General features: G+C 41.5%; 1 protein-coding gene across 1 annotated transcript; it reads right to left on the bottom strand.

Moving 5' to 3' along the window:
* Nucleotides 1-929: 929 nt before the first annotated feature.
* Nucleotides 930-18,777, bottom strand: elapor2b (endosome-lysosome associated apoptosis and autophagy regulator family member 2b). The gene is made up of 22 exons (XM_053508059.1): nt 18,600-18,777; nt 12,781-12,901; nt 11,616-11,805; nt 11,385-11,532; nt 10,601-10,690; nt 10,221-10,326; nt 8,912-9,061; nt 8,731-8,819; nt 8,472-8,652; nt 8,225-8,353; nt 7,922-8,012; nt 6,589-6,691; nt 5,913-6,050; nt 5,560-5,823; nt 5,293-5,466; nt 4,787-4,976; nt 3,834-3,930; nt 3,466-3,567; nt 3,255-3,381; nt 2,972-3,150; nt 2,713-2,881; nt 930-1,143 (listed from the first exon to the last, which is right to left on the bottom strand). Exons 1-22 carry the CDS (start codon nt 18,714-18,716, stop codon nt 1,075-1,077), a joined length of 3,024 nt encoding a protein of 1,007 aa, XP_053364034.1. The 5' UTR covers nt 18,717-18,777; the 3' UTR covers nt 930-1,074.
* Between the last annotated feature and the right edge of the window lie 1,118 nt (nt 18,778-19,895).

Raw genomic sequence — 19,895 nt, 5'->3', positions numbered from 1 at the left:
CTTTTGCTTTATACAGTACTGGTCTTGTGAGCTAATAGGGAGGATGAGGGCGGAGAAATGGAGGAACTTCATTAAGAAGCCGTCAGAAGCATAAGAAGCTTTTTCCACCATTTTTTTTTTGTCTTGGATCCCATCTAAAAAAAAAAAAGTACCTTGCCATGTCATTCACCAGTATATACTTTGGTTTTGTGGCAAAATGTTATTTGTTTCTGTCTGCCTTTTCTGATTTCCTCATAAGCAACAGTCTTGCATCTGCATGGGGGATACAAACTTTTGCACTTGACAGTAATTTTATGTATGCTTCGAACAAAACATTTAACAGTGCTCTCGGTTATGTAACCAGAAATAACCTGCCATGATGGTGTTGTGGGAGACAATGACACTGGTTTGAACTCATCATTAGTGAATGCTTGTAATCCTTTAAAGATGGCGTCCTGGATCGCAGAGCGGTTTGGCACGTGTTAACGGACTGGTTTCGATAAGGTAAAACTGCACAGTTTCATCTTAAACCTCTAAGCTCAAAGTTCACATCACCATGCAAAAACACCACCACCCTCTCGTTCTCACTGTTGATAGATAAATACAGCTTCTTGGAAAGAAATAGTAAGGTTGTACAGTATTTTGCAAGTTTTGGCATGAAGATGATCTTGGCATGAAGAATGCTGATTTAAATAAAGTGTGGGATTAATTTTGTATTAAATAAAAGAAAAAAAACATAATGATTTGGCGGGAATCAGCTCTCCACTTGCATTGTGGAATCTACTAACGAATCGTGTTTAGTTCAATTGATATAGTCTTTAATTAGGGAGCAAAGGATCATCGTGTGAAGCGTGTACATGGATGTACTGTATACGTGCTGCCTATGAACAGATGTAAACAGTTGAATAAATAAAAAATAAAAAAAATCTCCAAACTAAACAGCAGTTTAGGATGAGTTAAGAGATATGGGAGAGCCTGAATGCCCGAGCACCCGGCTGCAAGTCTCTCTCTCATTCTCCCTCTCTTTATGTAGAGTGCGTTGCTGTTGGTGGTGGTGTTGGTGCTGTTGTTCGGCTCCTCCCCGACTCCATCGTTCTACCCCCAGACCCATTTCTCTGCGTGAGACGACTTCAGCTGCACCGATTCACTGCTCGTTCCTTCTCCCTGGTAAACACAAAACACAAGAATTTCTCCACATTGGGTTCAGTGTATTCATATTTATGTTGTGTGTATGTGAACCTAGACAAAACATGACCAAAAAAATGCACATACCAGTAAAACACTCGCTCATTCACTCACTCATTGGGCCTGGTTAGATTTACATTTGAGTTTATGCTTTAACAATAGACTAAAGAATTTGGAGAGCGCTGTGTAAAAGGCAAGGCTTTATGATGAGAATAACTTCATCTTAAGGCTAGATTTATGGTCATATGAATTATGAAATGTTCAAATGGGTCTCCAGTGAGCACGTAAAGTTTGTTTTGTATCCATCTTTGGATTGACTGGGGCATAAACAAGCTGGTTAGATTTTCCCCCTAATGTGACCTCATATAAAGAAAACCTTCCTCTGGTTTGTTTCTCAGCTCTGTTTTTCTCTGGTGGGGCGGGGCTTGGCACTCATTTACACAGACACTGAAACAGTGTGTCTGAATGAGGATTGAAACAGGCAGTTGGACATATAAAACGTGCATTATCTAAGGGGTATTTCAGTAGGAGCATTTACGGACACACTGTAAGGGAGCTCAAAGTTGGTAAAGTAATTGTAAAATAATGCGGGGTGGTATAAAAAAAAATGTCAAGACTAGTTTTATAACACGCCAACAGATGGCAGCACAAAGCTGCACACAGTCACTGGGAGCACATAAGTTAGCGTGCCAAAAGACACCATTCTATGTACACTGGGAGCTATGCAGCTGGTGCTATTCTGACCTTGTGCGTGGCCATGTTTGCTATTTCATTATTCATAGCAAGTTATAACAAAGAACAACCCTGAAATTCTAAGTGAAATTGGCCGAATCTGCCACGGAGGCGTTTGAGAGAATTCTGCAAGCTTACGGCATCAATGGAAGACAACGAGAGATCAGGAAGACCTTCAACAAGCTCAACCCCGGAAAATGTCCAAGCCAAATCGGCAACTTACAAGTTGTATACAACTCACGTGTGCATGTAATCCAGGTAATAATAATAATGTATTAAGTAAGTAATAGTGGCTTAGTAGTTAGCACTGTCACTTTGTACCTCCAGATCCGGGGTTCGACTCCCATGTCGGGTCTGTGTACATGATGTTTGCATGTTCTCCCTGTGCTTGGTGGGTTTTCTCTGGGTACTCTGGTTTCCTCCCACAGTCCAAAGACATGCAGGTTAACCTAGGTGGCGTTCCCAAATTGCCTGTAGTGTAAATGTTGACCAGACTTCCTACCACCTACTGTCGTACAAAATGGGAATAAATACAATTTGCCTCTACGGCCCATAGTTGGACTACAGAGATTCCTAGATGGATGGAGGGATGGAAGTAAATAATAGGTAATAAAGTACTTTCTTGTAAACAGAGCCTATCTCGAAACTTTTTAATACCACCTCCTATGGGACCTTTAAAGTGATTACTGATTTTATATCACAGCACCAGCCCCTTCTGTCAACATGTCATAACAGCAACGCCCTGAATGTACAATTAAAAGCATCCAAGTGTGTGACTGTCCAGTTTATCATCATTATATGAATGTCATTTCTGACCTTGCTAGCAATAGCCTTCAGTTTCCCCAGCAGCGAGGGAGTGTTCGAGTAAACGACATCATCTTCGTTCTCCTCGCCTTCTCCTTCTGCCAGTGCACAGCTGTCTGCTGCTGGCAGCTCACACTCCTTATTGGCCGACATAACAAGCCGGGAATACTTGTACTCCAACCTTTAGGGGACAGAGGTGTTTTAAACAATCAGAACCCAGAGTTATGGCGTCATGCTTGGCTGTAGTGTTTGATTAGTACACGTTAGTCACCTCTTGTTTTTCTTCCAGAAGTAACACGTGAGAGAAATAAGGAGGACGGCTATGAACGCCCCGCCCCCTATTCCAACCTTCAGCCATAGTGGGACTGCTTCACAGGGGGTGGAGCTTTTGTCAGGGAGCGACACGCCCTTCGTGCACAGCTTAGGCTCATTCCATACGTACAGGATGTCCTGTTGCAAAAGGCAGTGAAATAAATGTCTACTCTTAGTTTTTTTTTTGTTTTGTTTTTTAAGGGTGAAAGATTCCACCAAGAGAATGCCTCAAAGACGCCTACCTGCATGCCTCCCTTGCATGCCCCCTCAATCGAGTGGTAGTCCGCTTCAGTGCAAATGGGACATGCGCTTGAACTTTCCCACAGGAAGTAAAATGTACAGCCGTCACAGGTACCTGCAGGACACTTACTAAACACACAAACGTGTACAAACGTTAAGTATATTGTGTGTATTATTTGTTATCAAGCTACTCGGTAAAACACACACACACACCTCGGCACAGTGAGCTCTCCACGGTCTCCTTTAGCGGGGTTACAGCGCAGCCTAATGATGGCACTGCGACCGTGTTCACAGGACGCTGTAACCTGCGGAGAGCTTGCAGGAAGCACGACAATAATTAATTAACACACCTACTTATTCATTCCATTGGCTGATTGGTGGAAATAAAGAGTTATGTATGATAAATACGAGATCTTTGTTCTAACCTTAATCCGTTACACTGTATTCACTGCCCACTTGTTTCTATAATAGCCAAACTGTGCGTTCACACCAGCGTTTGCTTAAAATAAGGGAACTCAGCCTGCCCACTTCATCTGGAATTTTTAGATAAAACACTCAAATGTTTCTCTCGTGTAACTCACTGAAAGAAGAAGTTGATATCTCTGAGTCTTAGAGAAGTTTCAGGGAACATGTCAGGGCGAACGCTGACTCCATTCAGTGTGCTTTCCACCGTAGCTCCTAAGAAAAAAGACAGAATGGCAGAAACAAAAGGGGGGGAAAAGGAAAGAGAGGAGAAAGGAGTGTAAAACGTGAATATGTGAAGCGGCGAGTGAATGAATAAGTGAGTGTATGTTTAAGTGAATGAGGGGATGAATTCATTAGTGTAAGTGAATTAATGGTTGAGTGAATGAGTAAGTGTATGGATGGATGAGTGAATGAGTGAGTGAATGAGTGAAGTAATGAATGAGTTAGTGGGTGAATAAATGATTGAGTTAATGAGTAAGTGCATGGATGGATGAGTGAGTGAATGACTGAAGTAATGAATGAGTCAGTGGGTGAATAAATGATTGAGTGGATAAATGAGTGAACAGTAAGTGGGTGAGTAAATAAGAGAGTAAATTAATGAATGAGTGAATAAATGAGCAAAGATGTATGAGGATGAATAAGAGAATGAGTGAGTGAATGATTAAATAAATAAATGAATGAGTGGGTAAGTGGATGAGTGATTAAATAAGTGCATTAATGAGTGAGTGGGTGAGAGAGTGAGTGAGGGAATAAACACGTGAATGATTGAATAAGTGAGTGAATGATTAAATGAATGAATGAGTGAGTGAGTGAGCATGTTGGATTATATCAGAAGACCCTTCATGCCCTTGCGGTCGCAGCAGGCTGTGCTCTGGTAATGGACTCGGTTATGCCATGACTTTTTACACTAACAGGAGCAGTTAGCAGTTTTCTTTACAGCAGTGTCTAGCACTTTGCTCTACAGGGTCAGGTTCTGCGCTGCTCGCCCTGACTGCTACACTCTATCTGCGCTCCAGGAATATCACTTGCAGTTTATTAAGAATCTATTCCCTAAGCCTTAATGGTTTACCGAGGAAGGTATCAGCAAGACTGATGGACTGGGAGGAAATGGCTGTCCTGAAGCCCCGCCCATCAGCTGGGATGATGGTTGATTGGCAGATGAAGGTCTCTACGTAATTGTTGAAGGCGGCTGAGTCGCTCTGCATGTCTTTGCTGGAAAGATCCGTGACGTTATCCGAACACACGGCCACCTTCCTTCCCTGCGGTGAAGAGACAGAAGGAATCTCCTAAAACAGCTAGGAATATTAGAACACTGGAGGCACAAATACGTTTTTATGAGACCCTTTCGAACATTACTATTAACTATGAACGTTAACAGTAACAATAAAAAGTATGATGTCTTTTAAGAAGAATAAAACTAATTGAGAAATAAACATCTGGGTGATAACAGTGACTCCGCCTGCCATGGTTTTGTTTTTTTTATTTCTGCGTATAAAGTGCTTTTATTTCCAGCTTTGAGCGACATTTACTTATCCATAATAATACAATATCCATCAGCAGTGTGTGTGTGTGTACCTCTGCTCCACACAGGCTGACGTTAAACTGGTGATAGTATTTCGTTCCCTTGGAGGTGAAACTCGGTCCATTCATGATGGACCCCACTGAGCTTAAGGCACTGAGGTCGTAGGTCAAAGTCCGGTTCTGGTCCACATAGGAGAACGAGCAGTCACTGAAACACAAGGAGTGCTCCTGCACAAGGAAGAGACACACACACACATTAACTATATGGCTTTAGATCCATTCTTGCGTTGTGATCTTCTGCACACACACATACACGCGCACCTTATTGCTCTTACTACTGGGGCCGCACGGCTGGCAGGCCTCCTGTCCGTAGATGTGATGTCCAGAAAGGAAGGTGTTTGGAGGACACTCCTGGCACTGGTTGGTGTCTTTGTCGATGTAGTGTCCAACAGGGCAGGGGACACAGGATGAACCGCTCTCCTGACTCACCATGGCACAAGCATGGCAAGACGAGGCCGAGCCGTCCAGAGCGTTGGTGATGGTGATGGAATAGATCTTCGCGATATCACTCACGTAACGACGGACCTGAGAGAGAACGAGACAGTATGGACACCTGTTCGGAGTTATTATACGATCACAATACTGTATGTTACCCGGATCGGTCTCATTCGTACATCTAAAGGCTTGTTGGTGCGTTGGAAGGCCCACGTGTAGGACACGGATGCATTCTTAGTCATAATGTGTGTGTACGCTCGTCTGCTTTTGGTGCCTTCCCATGACTCCACCACGTTTGTGCTCTTCCTGTTCACATCCTGCAGGAAAATCACAGACGGTCAATCACACATCCAGACCATCAGGCTGTGTGTGCTCAGTGATACGACTGTTTCTATGGAAACGCAATATAAGTGTTATACAAGGACTGCATACATTTTTATTCGTTAATGTTAATAAGTTGTTTAAACTGCGCATGTTGGTAGAGTAAATGCTCCTCTATACAAAGGTACTACTCGGCACAGTCTCCATTAAAATGCAGGGACTATGTTGAGTAGTACGTTTGTATAGAAGAAGAAGAGTTGCAATTTGAACCAGCTATATCACTCTATCACTGTATCGCTTATTCTATACAGGGGTGTGTGGGGCCTGGATCCTATCCAAGGGGACTTGAGGCCGGGAATGCCCCGGACAGGGTGCCAATCCATCCCAGGGCACAAGCACGCACACACATTCACTCACCCACTACGGGTGACCTGAGGCACGACTCGAACCCTTGACTCTTACCATTTCATTAAAATGTATGCCCACTTTGGATGACCTTCAGTTGATGAATTTATGTGAACACAAGACACTTACCATCATGAAGTAGAGCTCACAGTCTGCACTGCAGATTGTCTCGAAGACAAATGTGATCCGACCAAACTCACTAGCTGTGACTCCAGCTACAGACGTTGGAAGTCTATAAACGAGACGGTAACAAAGAGGAGTAAATATTTCATTGTACAATTGAGCTGAACAGCAGCAGCTGTGCCTCTGGCAAATGATTAAAACCCCCAATGTTTTCCCTTTTCTTAAAGCCTCATGTGATATCCGCAGCACGAGTGCTTACTGTTTTAGAGCTCAATTTACATTTTTTCATTACCATTACATTTACATATCTTTTATGAATACTTAATAATGCAAATGCTTTCTATAAAATGTGACTAGACTAAATCCTAGACATTCTGCATATCAAAAAAGCTTTATGAGCTCAGTCAATCTTCCTAAATATGTTGTAATCATATTTACATCACAGAACGCTCACAACACACTGCTCGAAAGCTATGGATTTATTTTCTATAACGGCAGATTTCACACTGCTGCTGCAAGACTAGCTGAAGACAAAGCACACCCGTACTCCTGCACTCCACAAAACTGCTTTAAAAACCTATAATTATTGATATGAAAGTTATAATTATTTATGGACAGGGTGCTCCCATGTGCAACGTTTCCACTACACAGGAATACACAAGATAAGAATATATGAATTGATAAAAGGCATGCATGATGTGTTATTCTGATATCAGTAAATGTAAACATAAAACTGATCAGTACGAAAAAATTCAAAATGCTACAGCATGAGGGGCGTTCAATTCAAACCAAGACTTTTGATTGTGCAGAATAACAGCAAACTTTTACTTCTCTATATACAGTACAGTAATCCCCTGCTGCACTAATGCACTTATCCCAGTGTTTCACTAGTGCTTGGATACCATCAAGGTAAAAAAAAAAAAGATGTATGCCAGAAAGTCAAGGATCAGGTGTTCCACTCGCATGGGAACAACTGCAGTGGGCTCAGAGGCACCTCGGCCGGGAATGTCATTTTCAAATGTTTTACAGCAGTTAGGAGTCTCTTCACCATACTGTGCTTAAAGTCTTTTGTAAATGTCAATCACTTTTACACCTTCATTCACCAGAAATTTCGTCACAAGTCCCAGTTTGACTTGAACACCCCCTGTATACAGGGATATAGACAACCCTGTCTCTGATTAGTTAACTGCTGTAACGGCGGCACTTGTCGTTTTATTCATTACACTCACTACAGCAGTGCTGAACATCTGCATGAAAAACACTAAAGTTTCAGTTTACTGCAGTACGTTTCCCACTGCAGGAGCTTATGTGTTATTTGTCTGAAAGCATTTTCACTTACTTAAATCCAGGCACTCGTAGCGTGAGAATAAGATAATCGTTATCAGACCCTCCAATTCCGCTGCGAATGTGGTCTCCAGCCTCCTCCCACCCTGAACACACACACACACACACACACACACACACACAAGAATCAGCTACAGATTTATTAGATTGTGGTATTGCAGTACAAAGACTCTTTAGAGTTAACATTGCTTAAGTTCATTATAAGTTTACGCAGACTTTAAGGATTCTTTCATCAGGCCAAACCAAAGACATGTTTAGTGCTTTAGATGTTTCCATAGTGAAAAAAGTTTCTCTTCACCATTCATGTCGTCACATTTCGAGTTGCCCACATTGAAACAGGAGGACTTCATGTTGTGGGGTAAAACATTCCACCATTTGTACTCGTATCCTAATGACGGCTCGGTTCCTGCAGGACATGCCCGGCACTCTGGGTGACAAAACAAACAAACAAGTGTGTTCAATATCATCTAAAATACAAAGTGTGTGCGACAGCCAAACTGGCCATGCCGAGGATAAAATGTGTCGAAGCGTGTCTGTGTCTGCACCTGTGGTGCCGTTGGAGTATTTCCCAGGTGGACACGGCAGGCATGTGGATGTATTGTGTGTATAAAATCCTGGGTTGCATGGTGGACAGTCCTCCTTTTCTCCGGAAGGGGGCAGAGTGACGGCTCCGGCTGCGTCGTGCACGCACACCTTCGGCTCCACCCATCGATACAGCACCTGTGTCTACAAGAGAACGCTAAGAACCATGCACCGCCCTTATAAAGTACATTTCATTTCTGTATTCTGTCATGGATGTCCTACTTTTCCATTGGCATCACAGGCGGTGTGGATCTGGAAGTAATCTTTCTCTGAGCACGGTGGCTTGCTCTTACACCCCGCCCAGCCTTCCTCTGAGGAGAAGACGCAGGAAGAGAAATGTCACAATATCAAAGTGAATAAAACAGGAATGCAGTCTGCTCAGTGTGTGTGTGTGAGTGTATACCGGAGTACTGTGTCCCTGGACACGGAGTGCATGAGCTAGCTCCTTTATTCGAGTAGGTGTTTCTGGGGCAGAGATCACAGAAGGACGAGCCTGGAGTTTTACTGAAGGTGCCTGGTCTGCACAGGAAACACTCTGATGTGTATGCCACACCTGCGCCACACATCAACATGACAAATGTAGGTTTGAGGTTTGAGGCCAAGATCACTGTATAATAGTATTTATCCCATTACAGCCATATGCACTAAAATGATGTGGTGTTGCAAACTATATATTTTCTGTTTCCTAGGCACACACAAAGAGATTTTAGCATCTATAATAAAACAGCGGCTCTCTATTTACTGATTTGTGCATTTTCCCTCTCTTAAAACACAAAACACTGGGTGGAAAAGCTTATAATATAAATGGTAATAACAGTTACTCCAGTTTATTAGTTGTGTTTAATTCTTTGTGTTAATATTCTTCCATTGTATTTATTCCCATTTGTACAACGGGGGATGGTTGTACCTCCGCAATTTTGTAATGCCAATTAGCCTAACATGCATGTCTTTGGATTGTGGGAGGAAACCCACCAAGCACAGGGAGAACTTTCAAACTCCATGCTCACCGGCCTGACATGGGATTTAAACCCAGGACCTGAGGGTGCAAAGCAACACTAATTGTGCCAATATTTTTCCATGTTATGCAATAATGATTTTACTGCAGTAAATCAAAAATGTCCTAAAAATAAAAGCGCCTAATCATAATTATTTCTTAAACCTGAAGGATCTCCTAGAGGATTAGTTAGCCTAACTAGGGTTAGCCTGTAGCATTTGGTACCCTCCCTAATGCTAGAAGTGTTTCTCTTTCAGTAAAGCTTCCAACCCCTATGAGTTGTATTCATAAGAGTAGAAGCCCTCATTGTGTCCAATATATGTCCAAGAGTGTACTATGGCAACCTATAGTACATACAATAATATATCCTAGTATTACTTTATAGAGTATCTGGGTACTGTGGCCCGTCAGACTCGGACTAGAAGACTCATTAAGAAGAACCACTCGATTCCGTTTCCTGTGTACTGCACTGCAAAGCGTCTATGGGAGTCACGTGGGAAAAAAATACAATTCGTACAAGAAGACTCGAAGGTAACTCCTCATTTCTGTTTCCTGTACATAACCTACGGAGGTTTTGCGATGAGTCACGTTAAAGACTCGTTCAAGAAGAGCGAATCGTTCATGCACGACCAATCACTAATAAAAATAACTAAATGACTAAACCAACCAGCTGCTAAAACACGTTTAAAAAGCAAAAAATAAATAAAACAACTCACACCTTCAATCTGAATGTTTTTCAGCAGGACAGGCTTTACAGGTTTCCCTCCCAGTAGAATGCCAGTAGTCCTCCAGTACAAGATATTAGTCCCTGACTTCAGGTTCACCTGTAACAACAAGCATAAAAGTGTTTTAGTGTGTTTGGCGTCTAATGTTATATGTACCCACGTTTATTTAATGCTGCTTTGTCAATTTATATTTCTTCTCCTAAATAGTACTTGGACGGCAGATGATAATAGCTATTTTGTTACATCTGGCATATTTACATGATGAATATGAATTCTGATACAGATGTATTGTCCTTATAAATAAATAAATAAAGGAAGAAAGGAAGTATACATCTAGGATTTGTGATGGGAGAAAACCAGAAGGCTTACTGACCGTATGTGTTCCCCATTCACCATTAGATGTGAGTTTGATCCATTTCTGGTCGGCTGATTGATCCATTTCTTGGCACTGATCGTTCTGAATCTGTACGAACAAATAGGGAGAACAATACTATACAGAGGATACTCTGAGAGATATAAGAAAGCACAACATTGTAATTAATGTTATTATGGGTTGTTTGCAGTTTAATGCTTTTTCATTCCATATACAGTACTGTGCATAAGTCTTGAGCCCCCCCTCATTTCTTCATATCAAATTAATCTAAATTAGTGAAATGGGAGAAAAAATTACTGCGACAGGCTGCAACACGGCTAAAAAAGACTGGAGGACTATTCCTCAAAACTGGATTAAAAACACAAGAAAGTCTGACTCTTTAAAAAAGCAAAATATGAAGAAAGGGCTGGTTCAAGACTTATGCACACTACTATATCTGGTACAAACACATTTTCCATGGCTATGAAAGACACTTATATGAGGACAAAGTAACAAGTCCTTCCCTGCCTTTTCCAGAAAGACGTCATATCTCAAGTTGAGTCAAGTTCACTTAAGTTCAGGAGTGTGACATGAGTTTCATGCGTGCATTCAACATGCTTTCATGCGTAAACACATGAGGCAAACTCCAGCCCCCATGTTTAGGTGGACCAGAGATCTGTCCTTACATCCACACCTCGGTTCAGAAACAGCTTGACACTTGAGCAAATACTGTATCTAAAAACAATCAGTGAAATCAGACACAGGTTCAGATGAATATCACATATGAAACATTAATCCAACTCACGAAGAACTCGAAGAAGATGTTGTTGTCAACGTATTGGTAGTCGAAGGAGACAGAACCCTGTTTCATCAGATGAACGGCATACACGAGCGAAACCGTGCACTCGTCCCGATTCGACTCTAAGTGAGTACCCTGAGGTGTCCATGTGGAACTGCACACAGACCACAGGAGGTGATGCTAAGCAAGTGCAAATGCTTTACTACATTTTTGTGTTTATTTCAGAACATAACTGACTTGTTGCAGGACAGAGTTTCGTCTCCGGCTCCCTCGGGCTCCATGTAGGTGGCTAGGCTGCTGAATCCGGCAGGGATGGAGTCCCATTGGTCAAACCGGACGCCGCTGCCTAGTGAGTAGGAGCCCGCTGCACATTGGATACACTGCTGAGAGGACATCTCTAGGAACTCTCCTGCTTCACAGGAGAACGCTGTAACACACACACACACACACACACACACACAAACATTCAGGAACCGCACAAATTGGTACATTTATATTTTTTAAATTAAGTGCCAGTAAAATCATTCTGATGGAAGTTTCTAATGGTTTATTAAAGTTTAATGATTATTATAGCGACAGACAGAACAAAATGATGTAGAACAGCAATTGAACAAAGAAACATTTTCGTGAAACTCATTAACTATTAACTAAGGCAGGGCATTTGGAGGATAAAGCCATTATGCCTAGAAAAAAAGGAAAAACACCCCTATTGACAGTGCTAGTATTAATCCTAAACTAAACTTATGTGAGATGTAACATTTACAAAAGCTTCATTTGGGATTTTAGCCTTTTCCAGTTGTGTTTAATTAGATCTACGTTCTTTTAAAAAAAATCTATGCAATAATGCAATAATAACCCTTTCACTATTTAGATGGACAGAGTCCTTGGTTAGATTTTCGGGTATTCATAAACTTTTGGCTGTATGTATTTTAGTTAGTGAAAAAAAGCAACAAAAAACCCCCACTCCTGTTTGCTCCCTATTTAATAAGGAAAATTATTATCACAGAAATAATAAGAGAAAATTATGGAATGAGTACAAAAAGTGGCTGTTCAGCCAAAAATAGTCATAATAAGCTTTATATTTGGAAAAAGAATAGTTCATACTACACTATATGTTCATATAACTACACTAATAATAATCACCTTTAAGTACATGATTTATCAAAATAAGACTGATAAAGGTAATTGGATAAATCTGAGAATTGTATCTTGGTGGAAAAAGCATTAAACATTTCAAGCCCTGAACTTTGTTACATGAATCACAGCTTGGTATACTGCTGCACTGTATATCACACTGATTTATTTTTTGCAGCACTGCAAGAGTGTTGTAAATTATAAGAGGCTGGGGTCCATATACTAATTCCCCAGCACACACACACACACATAATAGTTGATGACTTACTGCAGTCTGTGCCTCTGACCGGCTCGGGTAGGCCACTGCAGCTGCCCTGTTGATGAGGGATGGCCACTCTCCAGCGCGATCCTGTGCTGTCACACTCTGTGTACTCAAAGTAGTAGTCTCCCTGAAACACACACCACGAACATCCATGAACCACAAGAAAAGATACATCTGTGCGTAGTGACAGCGTGCTAGAAATGAGTGTTATAAGCAACCTGGTGACAGGATCATGGCCGACCAAGGCTACAGCAGCTACACCTTCGAGGACCAATGGCTAGGCTGTCTGGTCTAATCCCATAAAAAAGCGATGTAGCACAAGAATACACAAAAACCATGAGCTTTCTTTTTGTTTTTTGTCTGTGATTTTTACCATAATATGCTACTTTCTATTCTGACTTATATATACTTGTTGCATATTTAGCTGTAAGAGGCATTTTTTGCAAGAATACTAATATTTGGAAATTAGGGTTTTTTTTTTTTTTTTGTATAGACTTAATAATGAAGTCATAAAATGCCCCGTGTTATAAAAAGAATGCGGGGAGTTTAGCTCGCGGTCTGGCGGTTTAAAGCGCAGAGTCGCACGACGGACTTTGAAAAATGCGAAGATTGGCATGAGAGCAGGGTGATGTCATGCACTCCAGGGATTCAAAGGCAAGAACAGAATGCAGCCTTTTGATCTCCGTGTTAAGGATAACTGCGAGAGAACTGCACAAGCTCCAGCAGCACTTTCACTTTTTAGAACCAACGGTTGTAATCCTGCTACAAAGAACCGTGTGCTTTTGGTTAAGGCCCCCGGAACGGACGTCACGATGGACTCCCATCCCAAGGAGAGCTAGGAAAGGCCAGGTGGCCAGTCAGCGAGAACAGACAATTTTAGGAGCATACAGTAGCCACTGCCTACGTGGGCGCACTCTACCCCCAGCCATCATTCACCAGCCTTGTGCTCGCATCCCAGCAGGGCACTGCCTCCAGACCCGCACATGCACTCTCACAACTTTCCTTTCCCCTTTTTCTTCCTCACTCCTTAAACGCTTTTCTTCCTAAATAAAATGACACCTTTTCCGTAAGCCCTCGTCTTGTGTCTGTATGTCTGTGATGCCACCCAGGCGTCAAACCATGTGTTCCGTATAATGGAACATTATACTGTTCCATTTACACTATTATTTTTCCACAGGATAGTGTAATCTTAGTTTATGTTGCTTAACAACGAAAGCTTAATGTTAACAGCCTGCATTGTGTGCCAGAAGAACTATTTATAGCATATATCATTAATATTAAATGATCTGTTATACACTCATTATATTGTTTTTGTCACATTTGTAAAAGCACTAAACATGTCAACACCTTATATGCACGGCTACGAGTAAACATCCTTGGCCTATTGGCAGGTTAATATACTGGATTTCAAATAAAGCCTTTTTCTATTGCCATAGCATTTTTAAGAGGTCCTAGGAATAATCTTTACTTACCCCCATTACCTCCCCAACTTTTACTGCAACCCTGCCTAAATGACGATGATAAAAATGGCAGTAACACCTCCCCTATTGGCTCAGGCTTATTGATTTACTACCATAACTACTCGTCAGTGACGGGTAAAGAGTTTGTAGAATTAGTTAAAAGCCTAAAGCTCAAAATAAGCTGATCAGCTTTAATATAATTAGTGATATAATTATTTCAGGTTGAAGGTAACGTTCATGTCCGCCTGTCTTACTGTACGGGAGAACTCTCGGTCTAACTTATTAATACAAAGAAATAAAATTTTGTATGGTTAAGTATCTCATTTGTTAACGCTAAGTACTTTTACCCAACGCATTACTTTTACTCAACATTTTGATTTCACTATGTTTTTGATTTCATTACGTTTGGTGTGTTTCCACCCTTACTGTTCATGCAATTCTTAAAAGACATTTGTTGCATGTCATGGTGTTGGAGTCCTTTGTTGTGAAATACAGCCACGCTTCAGAACGTTTAGCTTTAGGCATTTTAATTTAAGCGTGTTTAGCTTAGCGAGCTGTCGTCAGAGCAAGTGTAATTACTGCCTGCTCGCGTGGCATTCATGTGGCCGGCACTCGCATCATACGCACTCACACTACTACAAACATAAGTTGGATTATACAGTAATATTAGAGTTTTCCGACTCACTTTCACGAGCATTTTCTCAGTCAGGAAATAATTTTTCACTCTGATTCAGTTCTGGTACTGTACATACCGGTTATATAGGGGCTGGTGCCGTATTGGTACTGGGTTTTGGTACTTATGGTGCAGGTTAAACTTGGGTTAGCAGGGTATTCCGGTCCAGCAGTTGATTTAAGACGCATGCACAGTCAAAACTTGTGGTTTGTAATCTGGCACATAACTGCTCATAACTTCCCTACTACTCAACATTTTGATTTCATTTATGGCGCGGGTTTAACTTCAGGCAAATACCTAATGACTGGCAGTTTCATTAAATTCCGTCCAGCCTGCGGTGAGAAAATCTGGCTGGACAGACATTTCTCCGAGACTGGCTTCGGGTCCTCCACTGTATAAAAATTGTAACGATGTCACTGAAACAGCGAGTTTTAACCGATGTACGGACAAAACCTTTCTTTTATTATATAGTTAGCAACCCGTGTACAATATTAAAGACTTTTGACAGTACTTATGAATTATTAAAGCGCGACTGAGAATTCTACACAGACATGTACTTTGTGATAGACATGAGCGGTTTCCGGAATACTGTAGTTGCCGGGGAGACAACAGGGAGCCTCGTGACTGTTGTCATGACAGTCGCTTACTTTTGTCCAGCAGTGTGTGAATAGTAATGAATTGGAGCCTGGAATATACTGATAACAGTCCAAAATAATGAGGTGACAGACAGCCTGGATGCCATAAACATCTCTCTCTCTCTCTCTCTCTCTCTCTCTCTGTGGAGACGGACAGATAAGCCTGTGCGCTCTGTCATGCTAATCAGTGTTCTCTCATCTAAAGCACACACTGAACATACCTTCTCCTGCTGTTCAAGGCCTCAAAAGCACTTCCAAACAAAAGCCCACTGACACACCTGATGGACTCGCCTCACCGGGGATCGTAAGCTCCTGTTCTGCATTTCATCTTCAACCACATGGAACGTTGTGACCTCAAAGACCTCAAGATGCAGATAGATCACGTGTGCATGCATGCTAATCTCTATATATTTAAGCTCTATGCATTATGCATACTGAAACCGGACTTTCTTTGAAATTTTACGGAGGTACGCAAATTATACTTTAAAGATCAACCTTGTGGAAGAAAAGCATTGATTGTAATCTTCGATGCACGCCCACCTCATTCATTTCATAATTAGCTTCTTACTGGTTTTTATCCGTGAACCCAAAAGTTTCAAATGAAATGTCTTGCGATAACCAGATGATCGTAATGTCTGTGTGCAAAGAACACAGAAGTCTGAAGATAAAAAATTCTTCTTTTTATTATTATTCCTAGCAAATGATTTTAGGCAAAGTGCACAATGTGTGTCAGTGTATAACTAAAGTAAACTGTAATATGTCTGTTAATGGTTTTCTAAAGAGCTACACAGTTTATTTGACTCTGAGGCAGGTGCTGCTCTCCAGGGAGTGCTCAGTTACAGCACGCTATTATAACACTGAAAAGATGGAGGCACTTAACTCAGCAGTGCACCTGCTGCTGTTACACCAGCCCCCATCCGTGAGTGTGTGTGTGTGTGTGTGTAAAACTAGAATGAGAGCACAGTAAAGCAAAGCGCCTGTAATTTTGGTTTATGTAAAAGGGCATGGGTATAGACACATTAATCCTACCACGCCATCATTTAGGTATAATAAAGATGCCAGTGCAATGCAATATTAATCTTTACAACGTTAATTTATTTAGTCCTTCCACACTTCTTTCATTGTCAAGTTAGTCCATGTTTACTTTAACTTACCCACAGTGCTGTTCGACTAACCTCGATAATAACGCCAGTCGGATTTACCCCCTTGCTCCGTTTCATTTCTACCTAAAGTGATCGCCACCTGCAAAGCTTTAGTACAAAGTATTTTATCAAGCTCTCACCTTCTCATGCTAACACTATCAATAACACCATCATTCTCATTAGTCCAGTGATCACTAACAAGCTGAGCCAAGTCTCTGACGTAACTCAGTGCTGCTGTGTCATACAGATGCACTGCATTCTGGGACACTGTCTCTGTTTATTCTGCTCCTGATTTCTGATTAGCATGCAAGTGGAAAAATACTAAATGAGAAAAGAAGGTTTTGCTTTTTACGGGGTCACTGTGAAACGTGACCGTTATCCATAATGTTGGTGTAAGGTTCTGTAATATGATGTGAAGGTTCCCATGCCTTTGTGATCATAAAATAAGTGACACAGGACAACTGGCCAAAAGCTTAAATACGCTCTCTTTGCTGATAATAAACAGAGATCTTCAGCGCGTGTGTGATTGTCCATCTCTCCCAGTTCAGGCTTAGCCAGTTAGTGTTTTGAAGTGCGACGGATACAGCAAGAAATAAAACTTAACAATTTGGGCAATCCTTATCGTCTATACCGCTTAATTCAGGGTCACAGGGGAGCTGGAGCTTATTCCAAGAGACTGAGGGCACAAGGTGGGTACACCATGAACAGGGTGCCAATTCATTGCAGGGCACACTCACATACACACACACACACTTTGGGCAATTTGAACCTTAAACCAAACAGTTTATATGTATGTCAAATGTAACCTTGTGACATTAACATACAGTACCACACAAACACTTTCTTCACACAAAAGCAAGTTCTTCTCACCTCATGCCTTACAGGAGTAATGAAAAAGACCCAACAGACTAGGTGGCACAGTGGTTTGGTGGTTACCTTGCACCTTTAGGGTCCGGGTTCGATTCCCACCACGGGTCTGTTTGTATGGAGTTTGCATATTCTCCATATGCCTGGTGGGTTTCCTTAAACATGTAGATAGTGTGTGATTGTGCGTTTGTATGTGTGAGTGTGTGCCCTATATGGATTGGTGCACATAAGTTCTAAGCACAAGCGAGGGTTACTAAAAATGTTCAGGATTGTATTTTGATGAACTAAACCTCTGAGGACAGAGTCCTATATTAAAATCTGTTTAAATTAGCAAACAGTTTGTGCTGGTGAGAGAAACATGAAATTAAAGAGTGGACAACCCTGGTGTCTAAGAGAAGCTATTCCTGTCCTGTAGGTGTGACAGAAGATACCAAGACACCAGCCAGATCAGTCACACAATGGACACCGAAGGTGTGTGTGTGTGTGTGTAATCTGCTTTTACTAACAGGTCCTTTTGCACCACTGTGGAGTGTTAAAATCAGATCAGGAATAAACATGATACGGAGGTTTGGCCTGTTTATCGCATCTGAACAGAGCACACATGAAAGGGAGCAGCGGAGCGGAGCGCTTTGATCTGATTGGTCAGCTGCGTGGTGCGTCATCATATTCTAGGAACCTTCGGTTTGTACAGCCTTCAGGATGGAAAGGCTATTTATTATATAGCAACCAAGAGGAAAGCAAAGAAACAGGGATTTACTGAGTGCTATAAGGATGTAATGCTGCAGAAAAGAGACGACACGCTTGATATTTTTATGTCATATTTTTGATTACATCCAAAGCTCGCGCTGACCCGATGTCACGTCCTAATTTATATTAAGGCCATGGGTTTAATTACTTATTTAATCAACCCCCCAATTAAAGACGTGTGTTTGATTTCTTCTCCGACAGAATGCAATTTCCTGTTAACATATGAATAAAACGAAATAAATAAACAAACAAATAAATAAAGCACGCAGACGGACTCGGTGTCCATTGTTGCCCCTCTTACCTCACGGCACGGTGGCAGGTTGGCTGAGGCGCGCGCCCGCGCGAGAGCGCACAGGAAGAGCACCGACACGCAGCGCGCGAGTCCGCACATCGTCGCGCATCTCGTCTTTTTCTCCATCTTTCCAAAGGGGAAACAGAGCGGGGACGACTAACACGCCATGAGCTGTCTCCCTGTGTGTGTGTGTGCGTGTGTGTGCGGTCGCGCAGCTTGAGTCGCGAACGCGCGGCTGTTCCTCTTCGCTGCGCTCGTGCGCCTTTGACTGGCAGCGCCTCTGACGTCACATTCATTCTAATGTCGCGCGCTGCTAATGGCGGAGATCCTAACACTGAGCAGTGTGTGTGTGTGTGTGTGCGTGTGTGTCCTGCAGAATTAGGACAGACACTTTTTTTTTACAGTTACTAATGTCTGATCTGTCAGATCCTTATGGGATAATAATAATAATAATAATAATTAAGTTATATATATATATATATATAAGTTGCTAAAATCATGTTTTAATCAATAGCTAGAAAAAGTATTACCACTACTCACTCACTCAGTCTCTCATCATCTACACTTTATCCTGTATATCTCAGGAGATTTAGGGCACCAGGCAGAGTACACACACAACGAGAAATTTGGGAATGCCAGTTAACATAAACTTCACCTCTTTTTCCTAGACATTTCCATTCATATTTTTCTATTTATTTCCATTAAAATTCATCCTTATATTTTTTCTACATTGTATAGGTAAGTTTTTTTTTTATATATATATTTTATATATTTTCTAGGTTTCCATAGCTGAACTTATTCTTATTTTATTCAACTATTTATTTCTTGTTAATTGTTTTTACATTTTTAAGGTCACAGGCGGTTGTTTAAGCATTTTCCACCATATCGTACTGTGTATGACTGAGTATGTGACAAATAAAATTAGAATTTCTCTTTCTTTTAATTTTTTGGGAGGAAACCGGAGCACGCTGGGGAAACCCACCAAGCATGGAGAAAACAAGCAAACTGACCAGAGGCTGGATTTAAACCCAGACCCTAAAGGACTATTACTACTACTAATAATAATAATAGCAGGAGAATGGACAAAAACAACAAGAATAAGAATAATAACACAGTAATAATGTGCTTTGATAAACTGGCACTCCCATACTGCTGCATGGTTTTAAAATAAACTCCAACCACTTTAATGATTACTATAGTAGTATTATCAGTTTTTCCTATAATGACCGTCAAGGGTGACACAGTAAAATAGTGGTTAGCACTGTGGCCTTGCACCTCCAGAGTCAAGGATTCGTTCCCCACCTT

Source organism: Clarias gariepinus, chromosome 12 (genome assembly GCF_024256425.1).
Source record: "Clarias gariepinus isolate MV-2021 ecotype Netherlands chromosome 12, CGAR_prim_01v2, whole genome shotgun sequence".
In the NCBI taxonomy this organism is placed as follows: Eukaryota; Metazoa; Chordata; class Actinopteri; order Siluriformes; family Clariidae; genus Clarias; species Clarias gariepinus.
This window is presented reverse-complemented; position numbering and strand designations above follow the sequence as displayed.